General features: G+C 34.7%; 1 protein-coding gene and 1 long non-coding RNA gene across 3 annotated transcripts; both read right to left on the bottom strand.

Annotated features, from left to right (window-relative positions):
* Positions 1 to 1,818: 1,818 nt before the first annotated feature.
* LOC113701884 (casein kinase II subunit alpha-like) lies at positions 1,819 to 8,618 on the bottom strand. 2 transcript variants are annotated; one of them, XM_027222768.2, is made up of 10 exons: positions 8,044 to 8,618; positions 7,757 to 7,886; positions 6,524 to 6,718; positions 5,337 to 5,494; positions 3,798 to 3,888; positions 3,438 to 3,503; positions 2,984 to 3,066; positions 2,833 to 2,896; positions 2,686 to 2,754; positions 1,819 to 2,190 (listed from the first exon to the last, which is right to left on the bottom strand). In XM_027222768.2, the coding sequence occupies exons 1-10, from the start codon at positions 8,472 to 8,474 to the stop codon at positions 2,134 to 2,136; spliced, it is 1,344 nt and encodes a 447-aa protein (XP_027078569.2). In that variant the 5' UTR covers positions 8,475 to 8,618; the 3' UTR covers positions 1,819 to 2,133. The 2 variants fall into 2 exon arrangements, 1 of the variants encoding a protein (XP_027078569.2); XR_011818212.1 differs by lacking the exon at positions 2,984 to 3,066 and having other exon boundaries at positions 2,132 to 2,190.
* Positions 8,619 to 12,159: 3,541 nt separating this feature from the next.
* LOC140011001 (uncharacterized) lies at positions 12,160 to 14,136 on the bottom strand. The gene is made up of 2 exons (XR_011818213.1): positions 13,999 to 14,136; positions 12,160 to 12,368 (listed from the first exon to the last, which is right to left on the bottom strand). It is a non-coding gene; the product is annotated as an uncharacterized lncRNA (long non-coding RNA).
* Positions 14,137 to 20,372: the final 6,236 nt, after the last annotated feature.

Here is a 20,372-nt window from a genome sequence, read left to right as displayed (position 1 = left end):
TGAGAGGGCCGAGTGTGAGGACTTCATCGTGGTCAAACTCCAGTCTCTTTTTTACGATAATTACCCCCATTGTCTGATGATGACTATGTTATCTATTTTGGATAATGGCATCGTTCTTGTAACAATAATATTACTTGGAAGTCGAGTCATTAACCTACATTAACTGATGCCACCAATACATTAATGGGGCCGAATTAGTTTAAATTCGATCCATTTGCCTCGCAAAAAGCCCAATGAGCTTTATGGTAAATAGGATCGAATAGAGTTTGAGTCTAAATAAGACACTCAAATTAAATATGAGTCGAATTTGGGTCTTGCTAGATTCAAACCCGATTAAGGTCTAGTCCATTTTATACACACACACATTTACATATTAAATGATACATATAATATATAAGTATACATATTATAACGTTAAAATATTAATAATTTATAATTATGTAGATAATTATAAACTTAGGTTGAGCCTAATATGAGGCCGAAACCCATATTAAACAATATGAGTTGAGCTTAAGTTTTCTAACCTAGGTCCGAGCCAAAAATTCTAGAAGCTCGAAAGCCCCAAACTTGTCAAAACCTGACACGTAGAGTCCGATTGTCACCCTTGCCAAGTACTTTATACTACTATTATTCTTCTAGTAATGCTTATCGAACGAGAAGAGGGTAATTAGCTGGGATGTTAATGTTCTCGTTAATTTAGAAAGATAAAGCAGCCGAAAGTCAGCATGACAAGTGCAGCAGGTGTCAGCTTTGATGCGTGTCATTCATTTAATTCTTGTTTTTCTTTTTCTCTTTTTTTTTGACACAGTTTGTTAGATAGAAAGCATATGGTAATTCATATCATTTGTCGCCTTCCCCAAAATATACTAACAGTAGTGTGTGTGTTTTTTTTTTTGGGTAAAAAAATACCAACAGAGTTTATGCTACAATAGGCAATGGACACAGGAAGAAAAAAGAGGATGACCAGATAAAGGGTTTAGGAGCACTGCCCAAGGCCCGGATAAGATCACAACCCACGCAATCTTGGTGGATGGAGCCGGGACAATGTAAAAAGCTGCTACCGTCAGCCAAGGACTAGAGAGGAGGGGGGATTCCGTCCCCCCACAGCACAGCTGAATCGCTGCTACCAGCCTAAAGGCTAAAGCCTATCTCCCTTGTTTGGAAGGAAGCTGCCAAACCCAGATTTCACTAGGTTCCATGTCAAAGACCTACTACTACTGACACAACATCAACCTTTCCTCGTAGACCCAGCAACCACCTCCCATAAATGCCTAAAGGCTAAAACCCATTTTCCCTTTCCATTTTCATCACCTATCCACTCCTATCCTTCCCCACTTCTCACTCTTTTCTCCAAAATGGGGACAAAAATCGTGCATATCATGTATAAGTATAGCAGTCACCTACAAGTATTTGAACTACTCTATTTCTTTCAACCCAACCCTTTCATAGGTAGGTTTAAGCTTTTGACATGACAAACCTCAGCAGGAGGACTGCGTTGCAAAATCGTTGATATTCTGTCGAGTAATTTATACAAGCAAGAGCAAGCACAAGAGCTGAACCATTAGGCATACCAGACAAAAAAAACACCCTAATCTAAACACCACCGCTCTCACCGAGACATACCATAAATACTACAAGCATTCCCTTCCACTGAACAATAAGCAAGAATCTGTGAATCCATTTTTATATTTCGTCTAGCATTCTAGCATTTTGGCTAACTATGCAATGCAAGGCAAGTCCAGCAAAATCACTATTCGCCGCTTCTCTCCCCAATATCAATGTGGCACGAAACAACATTCAATTCTACCACAATAAAGAAAAACAATTGGAACATTGCCCACAAATCCTCATTAAAATATTTCAAAGCAGTTGTTATATGATATTCCATATACAAAACTTCGCTACAAACTGCAAGTAGACATGGGGCAGCTGAAGGAATTAGTGCTGCCTGAAACTAATTCAGGAGCATTGAAGGCTTAAACTTTTGCTTGAGAACTAGGACGCTCAAAGGTGAATAAAAGTGAACAGAGACTTCAAAAGCAATGGCAACTCAAACAAATTCTAGAAAAAGTAATTCAGAAATGTTACAAATGGTACAGGAAAAAAATGAGATTGCTGAATCTGAATCTGATTTTATGTTCGAGTTCTGCTACTTTCCGCATTTCTTACAGGGTAGAAGTAAGGATGGGCCTGCAGAAAAAGCTCCAGTATTACAAAACAACTCACAAAACTTTCTAATAATTAAACATGCGCCACTAAACCCATAGCCTGAGGGTCTTGCCACTGAGTATATGTAGCCTTAACCAGACTTGGAGAGAGGGCACTTTAATGTATCAGAACTCTGAAACTTTGCAGCTCATAACGAAGCATATAACAACTACACAAAGGTCTGTGGTTCTCCTGCTAAATTTAATATACGTGGTCTCCTATGAAACAAAGAAAACCCTGATCCTTAAAACAAAGTATTCTTCCCAACTCATAGTTGAAAATAAGTTCCCTAGTCAAAAGGAAAGAGTTCGGAAAAGAAGATCAAGAAAGCACTGGCATTGGGCCTGTCAATACCAGACATTACTGTCAATGTAATTTGACAAAAATCTGGCATTTTCCTAAACAGAGAGAGAACCAAATAACAAAATAAATCAAAAGTTGCTTCTTGACCTATAAAGGAGGGTTAAAGAATTTTACCATCGCTTCTTTTGCAGTAGGCCGTTCTTGATGGTCATACCGCAGCAACTTGTCAACAAAGTCAATTGCCTTGAAAACAGAATACATACAGAATCAGCAAGAATCAAGTCTAATTTGGCTCTTCACAAGTAAGACTATGTCTCCTACCTCAGGCACGGCTAAATGTTGATTATCAGAATTAACGAACTTCATCCATGGTTTCCTGCTATGCCTGTATAACAAGAATGACCAGATTCTTATACATAAACTGAGAATGAAATATACGAGAGTTAGTCAACATTGAGGTTTTTGCATTAACCTCCCAACAAGTGTAGCTAGTTGTGGGTCTAGTTCCAAGCGATACTTGTTCAGATAAGCATTTAACTCATCAGTCCCCAACACCTATCATCCATGAAAAACTAAACTATTATCACTCAAATGTGATCATCCAAATTATTCCACTCCAGAATTAAATGGCAAGCTATAACTTGCCCATGATGCATGTCAATGAAAGCAAATGCAAATTAATGCTAATTAGATTTCCATGGCCATCACCATTGACAAATATGGTTCACAAGTATTTAAACTAAACACCATTGATAAATATAGTTCACCAACGTAAACAAGTTCAAGTAGACTTAGCCACATCATGCCCAAAGTAATAACCAGATGGATAGCCAACCCAAATATCAGTTATGCTACTCTTTAACACATTCATGATTGATGGTGTATCCTCACGGTAGTATTTTCTGAATGAATACTATTCTACTTACCTTAGCAATCTTAACCAATTGATCATAATTGTCATGCCCATAAAAGAAAGGCTCCTTCCGGAATATCTGCCAGCACAAGCCATCAAAATAAGCATCAAGTAAAAGAGACAAGTCCACATTATTAATCTAGTCTGCCACCAACATATAACAGTAAGAAATCATCCAGATATAATCAACCTATCCCAATTCTGTTTATTGTATGAGCAAGGTGACACTCAAAATTCAGGTACATGAAAATGAAAACAAACAAAAAATGGGTATGTGCATTTGCAGGACAATCATATCAAACATTCATCAAAGAAATGAAGATAAGAAAAATTTAAAACCAAGCAGATTGCAAAGAAGAAAATGGTTGATTACCATTCCAGCAAACATACAGCCAAGACTCCACAAGTCCAGTGAGTAATCATAGTCTTGCAAATCAACAAGAAGTTCAGGCCCTTTAAAGTATCTGCAAAGTAAATGGTAAAATAATTAAGTAAGCTTAATGCAGATGAAAATGAGTACTTTCAAGGTGGGGATTACAAACAAAATGATAAAACCACTCTCCGAAAAGATTATATTTTAAAATGGCTCTTGAACTTCTAATTAAAGTTGTAAGCAGGCACCAAATGCTCCAGAGTTTAAGCCATAGGTCTCTAGAAGAAATAGAGAAGCCTTATCTATGGCATCCAATACCAATAAAATCATTATTTTGATCCGCTGTCAATACCACCAGGAACAAGAAACAAAACTTCAGCTATACTGAATGAAAAGAATTAAAAAACAGAAAAATCTCACTACACTCCAACCAGAGTACTCAATACACCATACCAAACTCGCAAACCATCCCGCTCTAACTTGGGCTTTAGGTTAACAAACATCATGTCAATTTTCAGTCCAAAGGTGCAACCCATCCTGCTCTAATTTGAGCTTAAGTTTAACAAATATCATGTCAATTTTCAGTTCAAAGCCATTCAAACTTTTCAAATTTACTTCTTCTAGACTTCTGAATTGATAAAAGGTCATTTCCCCACTCCAATCTATTAGGCTTGAACATCAATTCCATCAGCTCAATAATGAATCCAGTCAAAAGTCAGAACTGTACAAATATCATGTCAATTTTCAGTTCAAAAACGCAACCCATCCTGCTCTAATTTGAGTTTAAGTTAAACAAATATCATGTCAATTTTCAGTTCAAAGCCATTCAAACTTTTCAAATTTACTTCTTCTAGACTTCTGAATGGATAAAAAGGTCATTTCCCCACTCCAACCTATTGGGCTTGAACTTCAATTCCATCTGCTCAGTAATGAATCCAGTAAAAAGTCAGAACCGTACAAGTTGATTCCTTTTTTTTTTTAAAACTTGTCTCGAAATGAATCATATCATTTCTCATCTCTTTTGTTACTTCCCTTATGCATCAGCATAAGAGTTACTTCTCATCAGTAATTCTGCAATTGAATGTGCCATAAAAGTCTAACAGAATTCTTTTAGACTAGCGTGTCCTTCCTTAAAAAAAGGGTAGGCTCCATTACTTTAAGTAAACTACTAGCATAACCCTCCGAGTTTCAGGAAAAACTCAAAATATCATGGCTTTGGACTATGATTCTGTAATGTACTGGAGATTTCTATGAGAATTAAAAGCAACCTCAATTAGGAAGGTGAATACCAAAAAACTCTGGATGGCAATTGCTATCATTCTTTTTATTTCATCATTTGGCAATCAGCATCTGAGGCCCTAATAAGAAAGCATTTCATCCTCCAAAACTTCTTTCATGCATATTTGACAGCCAATGCAACACAATACTACACCAAGAATCCACAACAGACATCCTAAATCTAGATTACAAAAAGTACATAAGAAAACACATTACTAGCATCATATGCAATCTAACCACAACAATTGGAAGGAGGCAAACCTAGAGGCTACACGAACATTGTATTCTTTTCCAGGATGATAGAATTCTGCAAGTCCCCAGTCTATAAGACGAAGTTTACGCTGCTCATGATCAATCATGACATTATGGGGCTTCACATCACGATGCATGATACCTTGAGAATGGCAATAATCTAATGCCTGCACATAAAAGGGAAAGAAAACCTCAAAATTAGGATTCTGAAAGATGACATCTTTATATGTTGGTAACTCAATAGGAACTGGAAAATGATGTCAAAGGAAAATAAAGAGATTAAAAGATTCCAGCGCACATAAGAAAATCAAATCAAATGTCAAAAAAGTCATAATCTAATTGATCAAAAACTCAGCATTTTGACACCTAACCTTCCTCAATTCTCATAGCCAATGGTGAGGCTCATTTACCAGGCTCAAGGAAGTAAATTTTATACCAGTGCCACTGAAATTTTTTTATAACAAAGGTACAGATACAGCTCTTACCTGGAGAATCTTATTGTACCAACAAAGTCAGTTTGCAATCTTACTGAATAACAACCCATGAATATTACAGAGAGAGACTCTTCTTCATCAACCTATTCTTCTAGTTGATCACCAAAATCTCTTATTGGACTTTCAGGAAACAAAATAAAAGACAATTCATGATTACTTAGAAGACACCACTTTCAATTTTTTTTTCTACTGATATCAGTTTAATCAGCATTCAGCAGCAACCTTCCACTGACCCCCTTTGCCCGTGCCCCACAAGGCAGGTTGGCTCAGAAATATGTCAGTCACTCAAAGAAACATAAATTTTCTGACACCATGTCCTATTGTAGTGAGGCTCCCTTGTTGAGAAAGATATGATAAAAAATTACTTTTAACTCCAGTTGCGGTGACAAAAGATCAGCATGCCAGCCATTACTATTCCTATCAGTCATTGTATTATGAGATACAGGTCAAGAAAGAATGTCAGGAGCAATGATCTTCAAAAACAAGTATTCAAGCATACATTACAAGTAGAGTTTTGGAAAGCTCTTGGCAGCACTTATGATAAGTCTCAACAATATCCCAATGCAAATCAACAACCACCTAGACAAATTAAATGATCAAGGTAGTCAACCCAAAATAATCAGCAGTTTACTTGCAACCTTTTGACACTAAAAGCAAAGGTCTTCCTCTACATTAGTTAAAGAGAGAGAACAAGAGGCTTGCCTTCAAAAGTTCATAAATGTAATAGCGGATATCAAAGTCTGATAGTGTGGGATAGAGCACTTTAAAATCTGTGTTGTTCACATATTCGAATATAAGACTCGGAGTCTTTGACTGCTGATCCCTAACAATATCAAGCAACTTTACAATATTTGGCCCACCACAAAGATTCTGCAGAATCTTAATCTCCCTCTTGATCTGCAATGCATGACATATAAGTAAGTTTTACAAAAGGACATAAATTAAAGAGCACAAATGAGTACTTGTTCAGATACTCGGAAAAATTCAGTCAGATTATCCATGCTAAATATATCATGCTACTACCTTAGCAAATATAGTTTTCCTCGAAACTGCACAATACCCTCAATACAATTATAAGATAAAACAAAAAATAGTAATTTGCTTCTTTGGGATATGCTAGGAGGTAAATTAGATTGCTAAAAGCATTAGACGAAGAATTTTAACCGAAGCTCTGCTGCCAGTAGTGACAAAATCTATGCATTCAAAGTAAGTGAGCGAGGAAAGTTCTCTCCTTGTGCTCCTCTAACAAGTAGGCAATTGTGAGAAAGGACAATTTTGACTATGAATATTAATAAGAACATGATTTTCTAGAAAATTTTCTAATTCATTAAAATGCTATAGTAGAATGACTACCAAATCACTTTACATGTATTCAGCTACCAATACACGAGTTTGCTTGCAATCAAATTACTTATGCCAGCTTTTCCTCTTTCAGATAAATGAGGGGAATCCCATACTATGCTCCATTTTACAGAACTAATAGAGACTAAGAAGGAAAAAGAAAACATACAAGGATACTTCAGGCATTCATAAAATATCCATTAACAGGATTTCCCTTCCCTTTGTTTCCATTCGAAAATGCGAATACACTAAAATTTTGAATAGTTTACTTTAAACCTCAAATTTCATTTCTTATCCCCATCAATAATATCCACATACACAACACAGGATCCTTCCAGGCACCTCTCTTCTGTTTGCCTTCCATTTTTATCTAAACAAAGACGTCCCAACCTTTTCTAACCATGCACTATGAGAGACTAAAAGCCCAAATACTGACCAAAAACAACCAATCACAGGAGGCTTACGCATTACAAGGAATTTAAGACGTAATTCTCAAAGAAAGACAAGAGATTGGAACCTTAAATACGTTAAGAGGGCAGTCAGGAGATGCACCAAATAATTCTTCACAAAGAAAGAAGAGAACAAAAAATTGACCTTTTTCTTTTTAACAGGCTTAAGGATTTTGATAATGCATTTCTCATTGTTGGTAGTGTGAACTCCTTCGAAAACCTCACTGTATTTTCCTCTCCCCACCTTCCTTACCACCTCATAATCATCCTGCTCCCTATCACCCAACAAAAAAAAGCCCATAATCAATTAAAACAAAAAAAAAGGTAAATAAAAAAAGGTGACGAAAATAATCCAAGAAATTCATTAATTGTCACCCAATTTGCCCATAAAAATGATGGAGCAATATTTGTCACTTCAATACAATCAATTACCCCCATTGAACAGTGAGGGACTCATAATCCCAGTACTCCTTAGGGCGGATCACATTAATATCAGTATAAACCCGGGCCTTGGAGGCGGCGCCAGGGCGGCGGACAGACTTTCCGATCTTCTGCGACATGGTTTCGGATGGTGATAGCGACGGCCGGAGGCGAGTAGACGCAGGCGTAAGCTTGGGAGAATGTGTGAGCGGCGGTGATTGGGGTGGAGGTGGAGGACAAGTTTGCGAGGGTTTCTGCTTTTGCTGTTGATGAATAAGAGAGAATGGGGACCGGGAAGATAAACGGCGAAGGATGACGGTTGGGAAGGTCTTGGTTGGAGTAGGGAGAATCAAAGAGGAAGAGAAAAGGGGGCCGGTTTGAATATGAGGATGATGGTGACGAGCGATGGAGACGATGGATTGGAAACAAGGCCTTACGGCCATCAAACGGAAGAATTAACGGGGAGACTTCTTTATGCCCAGCAGCAGCAGCACAATCACCAGCATCCAAATCAATCAAGTGGAAATAGGGATAGGGAATCCCCCCCCCTCTCCGACAAACCCTTTCTTTCCTTTTCGTATTTTTTCCCTTTTCCCTTCTTATCCCATCTTTTCCTTTGTCACTCTTTTCTCTTCTTTTCTTTCCGTTTTCACTTTCAACTTTGGTTGGATGGAATGCTGTTGATTGGAAACGACGTCGTGCAGACGTTCATCTACCCGAGCCGGCCCCCGGTTGCCATTTTAGTCCTTACTCACCTCACTGCCCTTTTCACCTTCTTCTTCAATTCATCAATGCAATGCAGCTTTAGGAGTTAGGAGTCCCCATTATGAAGATTTACTGCTATCATCATCAATGTTGCGCATGTAGGATCATCACTCACTTCAAGGCGCAAGGGCAAGGCTAGACTGATTATTATTATTAACTAACTAATTAACGACCTTGTCCAATTTTTTCGCATTAATTAATGATGTAGTCATTAGCAACGCCTTTGCTGTTGCCCTCCGTTAAATTTTACTGCTTCTTATTTGTCACATTTCTTGTCATTTGGTGGGTATTTTCCAATTCAATAGAAACCCACATGTCCCATGATAGTACCCGATCATTCAATTTTAACCCTTTGGAATTTTTGTTGTATAGTTTTTTTTTTTTTTTTTTTTTGCATCAAGTGTAATATTGTCCCTACAGTATAAATCGTGATAGAACTTTTCAATCACTTTTTTTTTAAAAAAAAATCTTGCATATACATTTATCAGAAAATATTATATTAAAATTGTTCTAATAATACAACCACCCAAAATGGAGCTATAGTAACGTCAACATAACACAGGATCATTTCATATCTTAGCCAAAGAAGATAATGAGCACAACAATATGCTAGCCATAGTAACGTCAACATAACACAGGATCATTTCATATCTTAGCCAAAAAAGATAATGAGCAAAACAATATGCTATATAACGAACGAAAGTGTTGACGGCTTAATGTGTTTAGTACTCATTTAAGTCATTATTTTGCTTTTGTAAGGGATTGGAACGTGGATATGATTCTTGATGGTGACAATTTCTGTTCCAACCGGAAAACCGTGAAGCGGAAAATGACTTCGATTCCATATTTGGATGGCATGATGACGGAACCTTTTTACCTCAAGAAGTGACCAAGGAATCCAGGTACTCCTTTTTTTTTTCATAAAATCATACGGGTGCACCGTATTGTGATGAATTTAAAAAAAGTCACATATAATGGTACATTGATAAGAGGTACGGTTTGAATTTTTTACCTCTCACAACCATAATACATGTGATAGCCAACTACTCCAAAAGAAATTGATTGTGATATGGTCAATTAATTAGTTACTGCATTTTCCAAATATAATAATTGCCTGTTTGTCTTTTAACGTCAATTGCTCGGATAGTGTGACCTTGATCTAAAATGCTACCTTTTGAAAGCTATGCAAGGAGCAAATGTTAATCTTTGAAAGTTGCAGAATAGAATCACTATGTGATGCACAAAAGTGGCAGATAATTAAGTTAGTTTTCCAAAAGATTAAGAACCAAAGCATTAGGAGTGGTAGGTGCTGAGATTAAAAAATCTCTATAAAATAAAAAAATATCATTAGAAATCTCTAAGAGAAAATAAACTCTTACTACCAAACCAAACCTTACGAGAGACTTTTTATTAAAAAACACAAAAAAAAACAAACAAATGAAAGTATTGTTCTACTTCCCATGGAAGAAAGATGTTCTATTTACTAGGAAAGAAAAATGAGAAGGAGAGCTTAGATTTAAAATAATTAACATATAATGGGAAGGAGGGATGAGATATGTGATATAGGGAGGGAGTGAAGTGATAACCCTCAACTTACACTTAAATAATAATAATAATAATATTGTAATTGAATGGTATTTTTACACTACATGGAAAAGATACAAAGATATGCAAGTCTAATGTGTGTGTGGAAGTATATATATATATGACATTTAGCACTACTTCTACTTCTAAACTAACCTATACAAGGGAGGAGCTAATTGGGTTAGGAAGAACCAATCGGAACTGAATCATCATTGTGACCAAGGTTTGTAAAATCGGGATTCCACGTATGATCGATTTTAGTTTCACAAAATCGGATCGTAGGATCGAATCGTAGGATCGTAAGATCCCACCAAAAGCTCCTAAATTTACTAAATTAATGAAATTGAAATTCATATACCATTTTGTACATCCTAAAAGATATCAAATAAATAAGTTACTCATCAATATATAGCATTTTTTACTTACTATCTGACAAGTAATAAAAAGATGAAGAAGTTACAGCCGACAGCATTTCAAGAATGTTTTGATTGCCAATTGCCAATCACAAAAGATCAATAATATGTTTACAATTTCGAATTAATGAAAAATATGTACGTAGTTGAAGAATGAAATTTTTAGAAAAGTAATATTAATCAAAAAAGGTATATATATGAATATAAAAAAAGGTTATGCGTGTTAGAAGTGCATATACATAATAGGTGTGAATTGAATGTGTTAACGATCAAATATTGAACATTCATTACAAAAACTTAATATATATATATATAAAGCTCAAATATTAAATGGGCAGAAAAAGTTCTGGCATTAGATTTCATTTCATCATTTAATTCAAGTATTTAAAACTTCCTGTGGTTTCACTAATTAAAGTTGCCAAATACAAATTTCAATTATTGAGAAAAAAAAATAGGAGCACCATCCAACAGAATAGAATTCCTGGTATCATATAATTTCCTACAATGTAAACGAAAAAAGCTTGAGAAAAGGTAAAATTTGTACATTTCCATCCTAATTTCACACGCCATTAATTAGTCACTATTGCACTCATGTTTAAACGCTTACAAAGTAGTATGAATATGAGAGAGGAAGATGATGATTTTGCTGCTCAGCTTTTCACCCAATGCAGAAGATGAACTTTTTCTGCAATAGCTGTCGGCTGTAGCTTGTGGGTTCCTGGTAGAAGCCGCAGCGATTTGTCTTGTGGGTTCTTGGTAAGAGCTGTAGCCGAAGCTTGAGGTGGTTTGATGGTTAAAATTAGGGATTTGATTTGGGCAGCGGAGAGGAGAAGAGAAACGTCAAAGCTCTGCTTGAGGGGAAGATGAAGAAGGCCCGAAGCTTTTTGACGGAATCTTTTGACTTTGAGGCAAACTTTGTTAAAACATTGCAACTAAGGCCTGCAATTGAGTGTGAACTTACAAGTCTACCCCAAATGTCGATTTTTACTTGCAAAATGAACCTTGTATTCCACAAATTAGCAAAAAATTGTAGGATCGAAGTAGGATCGTAGGATCGTACGATTCTACGCGATCCTACCGATCCTACCTCGATCCTATATAGATTCAAGGAATTTGCGATTTTGAGTGCGATCCGGATCGATTTTGCCTTTCCAGATCGTAGGATCGTACGATCCTACGATCCGGATCGCGATTTTAACAACCATGATTGTGACAGTCCCACCTCTTCTCAGGGCGAACCCTAAGAATTAGCGAACTGCTTGCCCAACTCTCGTCGGGATTTAGTCAACTAATAAACCAGTAACCCAAAAAAACTAACTAAATATTTTCAAAGTAAAGGTTACAAACCATAATAAAAATATAATCGTCACACCAACTTCTTAAACTTATAATATAGAATTAAATGTCAAACTTACAATTTTAAACTTAATTTACATAATAAGTGCCCAACTTACAAATTCAAACTTATAAAACTCAAAGAAAAAATCTTCTAAACAAAAGAATTACAACTCAAAATACAAGTTCAAGATAAAATTTAAGACTACGCAAGTTCTTGACAGCAGTTCCATCACAGACCTGTTAAGGAAAACAAAATGGAGTGGGGTGAGCTAAAACTCAATGAAATTCCAAATAAACATGTAGGCATATACCCAATTAGAGGCGTAATATAAACAAATAAATACAGTATAATACTAGAACAATTTAATCACAATTCAAGAATACGGGTTGTGTCGCGCCCCATTTTTTACAAGAAAAATAAATATAAAGGTGATTTATAAAAGATGTGATCTTATTTAAAAATAAGTGACAGGGGGACCTAGAATGGGACTTTAAAAAATGCGACAATTTAGGTCCAAAAATTTAGTCTAAAAAGGGTTTTCAAGAAAAAGGGGAGTCGCCACTTGGTATGGATTTTTGGTGTACCAAGTCACCCAAAAAATATTTTTGACAAAAATAAAATAAATCAAAACCCTTTTTAACAACTCCAGGTCTTTGAAAACAAGAGAAAATAGGTTCGGGAGTCACGGTTGAAGAAAGGGAAGGCAAAGGTTTAATTGATTCAAACCTAAGGCACCCTTTCAACCTAGTCTAAGCTAGTTGCGAGGTTTAGTCAAAATTTTCCTAATTTAACCCTTAATTTTATCACGTTTGGATGTTTCTTACATGGATGCAAATCAAAATTTATAAAAATATCGAGAGGGACACAATGTTCATTCAAGGGTTTAATTGAACCAATCGCATTAATTGCAAAGGCCAAAATGATTCCTTGAAAGTGTCACGAGTATGCAAATGATGAAATTAAAAGAAAAGAAAAGAAAATTAAATTATATACATAAGGTATAAGTGAGCAAAGAAAAATGAATGCAAGCATAACGGGTACGGGGGACAAAAATTCGTGACATGATTTTCTTATGTAGGGATTAATGGAGTATTTAAACTAAAAAGTTATGATCACCCCATTTTCCATATTTAAAGAATAATTCTCCAAACATGAACAAGCAAATGAACTAACTTAAATGAGATGCAATTCTAAATGACATGATTAACGCCTATAGAGGGTAGGGGATAATATAATAAGAAATATCATGCAAATGAGAAAAGATCCTAAAAATAAAAATATGCATGAAGATGTAGTGAATAGCACACAAAGATGAATCTAACGCAAGACGGCCTAAAGGGTCTAGCGTTGGACTAGCCCATTTCTAAATATCCTTACTAGCGTTGGACTAGCAAGTAAGCGAAGAGAGAAGCCACAACTAGCGTTGGACTAGTGTGGTGACGTTATGCATTAACAATTCATAGTGAAGCAAATAAAGCATAAATTAAAACAAATAAACACATAAGAGCACGTAACACATAACACGTAAGCATAATATCTAGATGCCAAAATCCTAAGAAAAGCGGATAAAACACTTAACACATAAGCCACATAAACACGCAACCTATCTATTACATCGGGGAGCGCCTAACTACAATCTAGGAGGAAAAATATAATAAAACAAATCTAATTATCCTATCTATTACATTTTTGAGGTATTTAAATACCTCTCGAATCATTATAAAAACTAACTAAAACATATATAAGAAAATTTGAATGAATATTTAAATCAAATAAATAAATCATATAAAGATATATAAACACATAGGAACACATAAGAGCACATAAGAGCACGTAATTGACATTGAAATAATAAAATAGGAGTACCTCCCGTTTGAAGTGGTGACTAAATGGAGTCAAATTGTCCTAATTATACTCACAATGAACAAAAGGATCATGGCACCAATTTAATTGAAAAAGAAAATAATAATACAAGCACTAAATTCACACTAATATGTCAGACGTAAAGAAATTTAAGCAAATCTAAAAATTACAAGTTAAGTATATTCAAAAGTAACATAATTAGTAATTGAAGAAAAGAAACAATCATAATAAAGAGAGCCAAAATTTGTCAAGGACTGAATTGCAAAAATTGAAAACTTTTGGGGGACAAAAATTATATTTTCCAAAGTTCAGGGGTCAAAATTAAATGAAAGATAAAATTAAAGGACCAAAATGAAATTAAATTAAGGACCTTAGTGAAATAAATTTAAAATGTTCTGGGCCAAAGTGAAACTACTCCAAAGATCAGGGGCTAAGGTGAAAATTTCGGTTTCTGATTTGGGAGAAAAAGGCCATCGGACCATATTTTTATTTATTTGGGCCGGACACTACTTAAGCCCAGCCGAAACCCAAAAGAAACGAGCAGGCCAGCCCGTCTTTTTATCCCCCAAACCCAACCAAAAAAAACATGTGCTCCGACCTTCTAGCCCAACCAAAAAATAAGAAACAAGCCCACTAAAAAAAATTAACTTAGCCCAAACCCCTTTTTTTCTTTCTCTTTTCTTTCTTTCCTTTCTTTTCTTTCTTCCCCAATCGTTTCTTTCTCTGCTTCTTCGGCCAGCTGAAGCTTCTTCAGCTGGCGGCCATGGCGGCCGCCGGTGGCGGCGGCGCCACCGGACCGCCGGTCACCGGCGACTTTTCCAGTCGCAAAAATTTCTCAAAATACACCTCCCCACTCCATTTTTCGCGTAGGTTTCATTTCCGGAATTAGTTTTTACAAAAGATGATCCAGAAGTGGCCAAAATATCAAAATACAGTCCAGTTTTCATTTTTTAAAACACCCAAATCTTCACCAAAAAAATATAAAATTTATGCTAAAACACTCCTTATAGCTTCTACATTACAACTATAATCTTAGTTTGACAAATAAACAACAACAAAATGATGCATTAAGTCAAAACAGCCTAAAAAAATGAAGAAAATTATTTTAATGCTTATAAGGCTCAAAAATTCCAAAATATTTAGATAACCCAACATTTTCAGACCTACACTAGCAAACGGTCACCTATTTTGACAAGAAAAACATGCACAATGTTCAGCTTTTAATTCATTTTCCATTTTGGCATTTTTACAAATACCTAACATGCATTCACAGAAATCATCTTTTTTCTTAATATTTATTCATGGCTTGTCCCAAAAACTTCAACAACACCACAATAGCAATAAAAATCAGTGAAAGGAAGAGACAAATAGGTAGCCAAACATGCATTTAATCTAATTAATTAAAAAAGGAAAAGCTGGAAAAAAAAAATACCTCAATGAGGTTGTGGTCCCTTGACTAAAATTTTGAGGAAGTTCCAAGCTCTTTGTCCAACCGGCGGCTGCCTCCTTGTGTCTGGATAGTGTGTGGGTGTGTTGTGTGAAGTGAGCAAAGAGAGGGATATGGCCGAGAGAGTGAGGGAGCTTTCTTTCTTTTTTTGTTCTGTTTTCTTTCTTCTGCCCAGTCCGAGAGAGGGAGAGAGTTGGGGAGTGCTTTTTGTTTCTTTTTTTTTGTGGCTTCTCTTCTGTGATAGGGAGAGCCGAGTGAAGAGTTTTTTTTTTTCTTCTTGTTATGTCCGTCTCCGAGAGGCCAGAGAGTCGATATTTGGAGAGAAAAAGAGGAGCTTGTGTGTGTGTTTGGTCAAAATGATTATTTTTTACCAAATGACAAGAAAGTTGAGTGTAGGAATGGGTTAAGTGTATTTTGTGGGGAAAATGATGAAAATGTGTAAGTTTAGTAATAATTTGATTTTGACTTCATTTTTTATTTTTTTTATTTTTTTTTAGTTTTATTTTTGTTGTTGTTTTGTCTTCTTTTTTTTTTTAAACAAACCTGCAAAATTGAGAAAAATGCACATTAAAATGCTAAAAAATAAATAATTCATTAAATAGAAAATTTTGAGAAAATATTAAAAATCGACAGAAATTTGGTGTCTACAGGTTGTTTCTAAAAGCCAAATCCATTCAAATTTGATCGTATCGAGAATCCGCTGACTCTCCGCCAACGTTTGCATTTAAAGAATATAATGTTCGTAAAACATCACTTTCTCCAAATTTCGTCCACCAATCAACCCCTTTACTAGTCCCGAACACCTCAAATAATATAATTAGGTAATATTCGAGTATACCAGTTTTCAAATTTTGAGTAAATAGTTCTCCGAGTTCATCAGTCTTCTCGACCAAACTCTTACTGGCTCGATACAATCGACTCACCTACGATATTGGGTACCCAAATAGTCATATTAGTCTATGGGATATCACCCAAATGACGTATAGTCAAATATAGAGAAAACACATCTTAAATTATCAATATACAGAGTCTCAATAGAATCGAAAGAACTCGAGTGTGATAAAGTACACGTTCACCTTGAGTTTGTCAAATCAAATGTTTAGATCAAACAATCACAGACAAAATATTCAGATATCTCACATAGACAGGTAACATGCAGTGGAACACTCGCCTGTTAAGAAATATAGAGTTTGTCCGTCAAGTCTTGTGGTTACCCTCACTTTCGTTATCCAGTCCTAAGGTAACGAGTAAAAGTCGTTAATATTCTAGATTTATTTTTCAACCCAAACGTAAATTTATTAAGTGACCAAGTGGTCCGTTAATTGACTCAATTTACCATGCAAGTTAGACAAAAAATGTAGGAAAAGATCATAAGAAAATGAGTGTGACAAGTGCAAGAAAGTTGAGTAAAAGGAAAATCTCATTCAAATTCAAAAGGGTTTTCTCGGGTGTAACAGTCACACGCTCGCAGTCTCGAAAAAATGGCCATATCTCACTATAGAAAAATTGAAATCGAGCACCGTTGGCGACGTTGGAAACTAGACTCAAAGGGCTTTCCAACGGTATAAAATGCAAACTCTAGTTCATCTCCTATCAATACAAGAAGTCCGAGGAAGTTGACTGATTTTCCTGTTCTGATCAGATTAGGGCTTTGATAAAATCGCCCTATTCCTCCTTCTTAACCTCATTCATTTTGGCCCAAATTCATCAAATTCAATCTCTTAAAGTTAATATACAAAAGGTCAAGTTGTATAGCACTATTTAAACTTAAAATTCAACACACAAAATGATAAAATGAATCAAGGCAGTCCGGCCAACGAGGAAGAACAAAACAGTCCGCTACCTTGCCAAATCAACCAATTTACTTGCTTAATTTCACCTCAACTCACACACAAGGTTAAACCAATGTTTAGCCAAATTTCTTAAGTTTAATTAAGGTTCAATAAGTCACAAAGATTAAGAAAAAACCTCCAATCCATGGCCGGCCAGCAAGGAGGAAAAGAGAACAGTCCCAAGTTCACATTCACCACCAAATTTCATCCTTTCATTATTTTTAAGTTAAACAACATTTCAAGAGTTATTTCTAACTTTAAGAGGGTTCATAACATGCTAATATATCAAGAAAAATCACAAACAAAGTTTAAACAAAGAATCAAACACATGGCATGCCATACATCTAACCTTACTTCTACTTACTTAGTTCAAGGAATTAACCACAAACAACATCAAATCAACTTCTAATTTATCATTAATACCTTAAACACTTGATATTAAACAATAATGTTAGGGTTTAAGGATCATTCACCTTTTTTAAATGAAGTTTGAACCAACCAAAAGTCGGCTAATTTCTTAGATTATATGTAAAAAAAAAAAACTTCGCACAAATGTACGCCTGACAGACTCTGTTTCTAATTCTATACCGGCCGTGCTGAGTCAGCACGGCCGCAAAATAAATTGTCAGAGCCTTAGTCCTCTGCAACAAGTTCAGCACGGCCGCAAAATAAATTGTCAGAGCCTTAGTCCTCTGCAACAAGTTCAGTGCACTAAGCGGGCCCACCTTTTTTTTTTAATAACCTTGTCCCCAGCCGTGCTGACTGGACACGGCTGGGGTCACCAAGTCCAAAAAAAAAAAGGCGCTTTATCAGCCTTTGTCCGACGCACCCCCAACCCGGTATTTTTTATTCTAATGGCCAAAATGCAAATGCTGCAAAATCCATTTTTTTTAACTAACCTTTTATTCATACTCTACTCAAATTTAGGCTACTTAGACTACCAAAGTGATTTACAAATCTGCAAACAAAAGAGTATTCATACTAGTTTCATAAGTAGACTTAAATTCAATCGGATCCCAAACAAATTTACTTAAACCCCAGTTTATACCTAAAAAGTCAGAATTAATTCACCAAAATACAGATTAACATCATAAAGAAAGGCCAGGACTAAAAAATGAGAGGCATTCTTTAATTTTGTAAAAAGTTTATTGTGTTCTTATGCTTATTGATTTTCATCTAAGTCCATAATTTATATTTATAATTTGTCCCCTAACTCTTACATAATTATGCTAGGGCGTCAACATTTGCAAAAAAATGGATATAATTTCTCATTTTTGAGTCATGGCCTTTCTTTATGATGTTAATCTGTATTTTGGTGAATTAATTCTGACTTTTCAGGTATAAATTGGGGTTTAAGTAAATTTGTTTGGGATCCGATTTAATTTAAGTCTACTTATGAAACTAGTATGAATACTCTTTTGTTTGAAGATTTGTAAATCATTTTGGTAGTCCAAGTAGCCTAAATTTGAGTAGAGTATGAATAAAAGGTTAGTTAAAAAAAATGAATTTTGTAGCATTTGCATTTTGGCCATTAGAATAAAAAATACCGGGTTGGGGTTGGGGGTGCGTCAGACAAAGGCTGACAAAGCACCTTTTTTTTTTTGGACTTGGTGACCCCAGCCGTGTCCAGTCAGCACGGCTGGGGACAAGGTTATTAAAAAAAAAAAAGATCGGCCCGCTTAGTGCACTGAACTTGTTGCAGAGGGACAATTTATTCTGCGGTCGTTCTGACTCAGCACGGCCGGTATAGAATTAGAAATAGAGTCTGTCAGGAGTACATTTGTGCGAAGTTTTTTTTTTTTTACATATAATCTAAGAAATTAGCCCCAAAAGTCCATCAAAGCAAGAGTTCCAAGAATGAATCACAAGTAAACCTTGAAGATAGTTTACTCAAACTAAGGTTCCTTCTCTTTGGTTTTCCTCAAAATCTAAGTTAGGGTTTTAAGCAAGAAAAATGAAATTTTTCTCCTCTTTTTGGAGCTCAAGAAAGTTGGTCAAGTAAGGAAAAAAAATTGAGCCAAAAGATTTAAATTGCTATTTTCCTTGGTCAATTTGTTTGAGTGGTTGGGACATAGACACTTGGCCTAATCTTGGCCATTCCTTCTATTAAACTTTGCCAAATAAATGTTTCTTCCCACCAATTGCTTCAAATGTCTAATTAGCATCCTTAAACTTTCACATAAGGTTTCAAACACAATTAAAATGGTATTTGGTTTTAGTGTATATAGTGAAATAAAATGATGTCAATTCAAGGAGATGTTACAATTCATATAGAAAGACAATGCAATACAATACAAGGAAATGTTATAATTTATTTAGTCTTAGGGCAATGCAAGTGATTTATGAGAACTTATATTTTTTAGCGAGGGTTCTCACAATCATTGGATTAGATACATGCACTATACATATGTTTAAATTTGGAGAAAACAAATATTTAGGTGGCGTTTGGTAAAAGGATTTCGGAATGGAGAATTATAATAAATCTCATAATTGTTGATTGGATTACTACTATCAAAATTGAAATTTTGGAATCATATCTAAAACTTTGAAAATTCTTAATTCCTTAGTAACCTGGACGGTTTTGGATAAATCCAAGTTTGATTCCCGTTTAAAAACGGGTTCGTCCTGCCACCCTTAAAAAAATTAATATATAATTATATAGAATATATATTAATTATAATATTTGTATAATTATATAATATATTTATAATAATAAATATAATATATATTTATATTTATATTTATTATATACACATATATAATATATTATATAAATATATATTATTATTTAATTAAATATAATTATATTTATATAATATATTATAAATTTATTAAATTTATTAAATTTATTAATATTATATAATAATATACTTATATTATTTATAAATGTATATTATATATGCATATAATTATAATATATATGTGCATATAATAATATATTATATAATTATAATTATATTGTATATTAAATATAATAATTATTATATTTAATATATAATATACATTATAATTATATAATATATTAGTATAATTAATATTTCTATATAATATATAATTATAATTATATATTTATATTATAATATTTGTATAATTATATA

This window comes from Coffea arabica, chromosome 7e, assembly GCF_036785885.1.
Source record: "Coffea arabica cultivar ET-39 chromosome 7e, Coffea Arabica ET-39 HiFi, whole genome shotgun sequence".
NCBI lineage: Eukaryota > Viridiplantae > Streptophyta > Magnoliopsida > Gentianales > Rubiaceae > Coffea > Coffea arabica.
The sequence above is the reverse complement of the archived record's forward strand: the minus strand, read 5'-3'. Positions and strand labels throughout refer to the sequence as shown.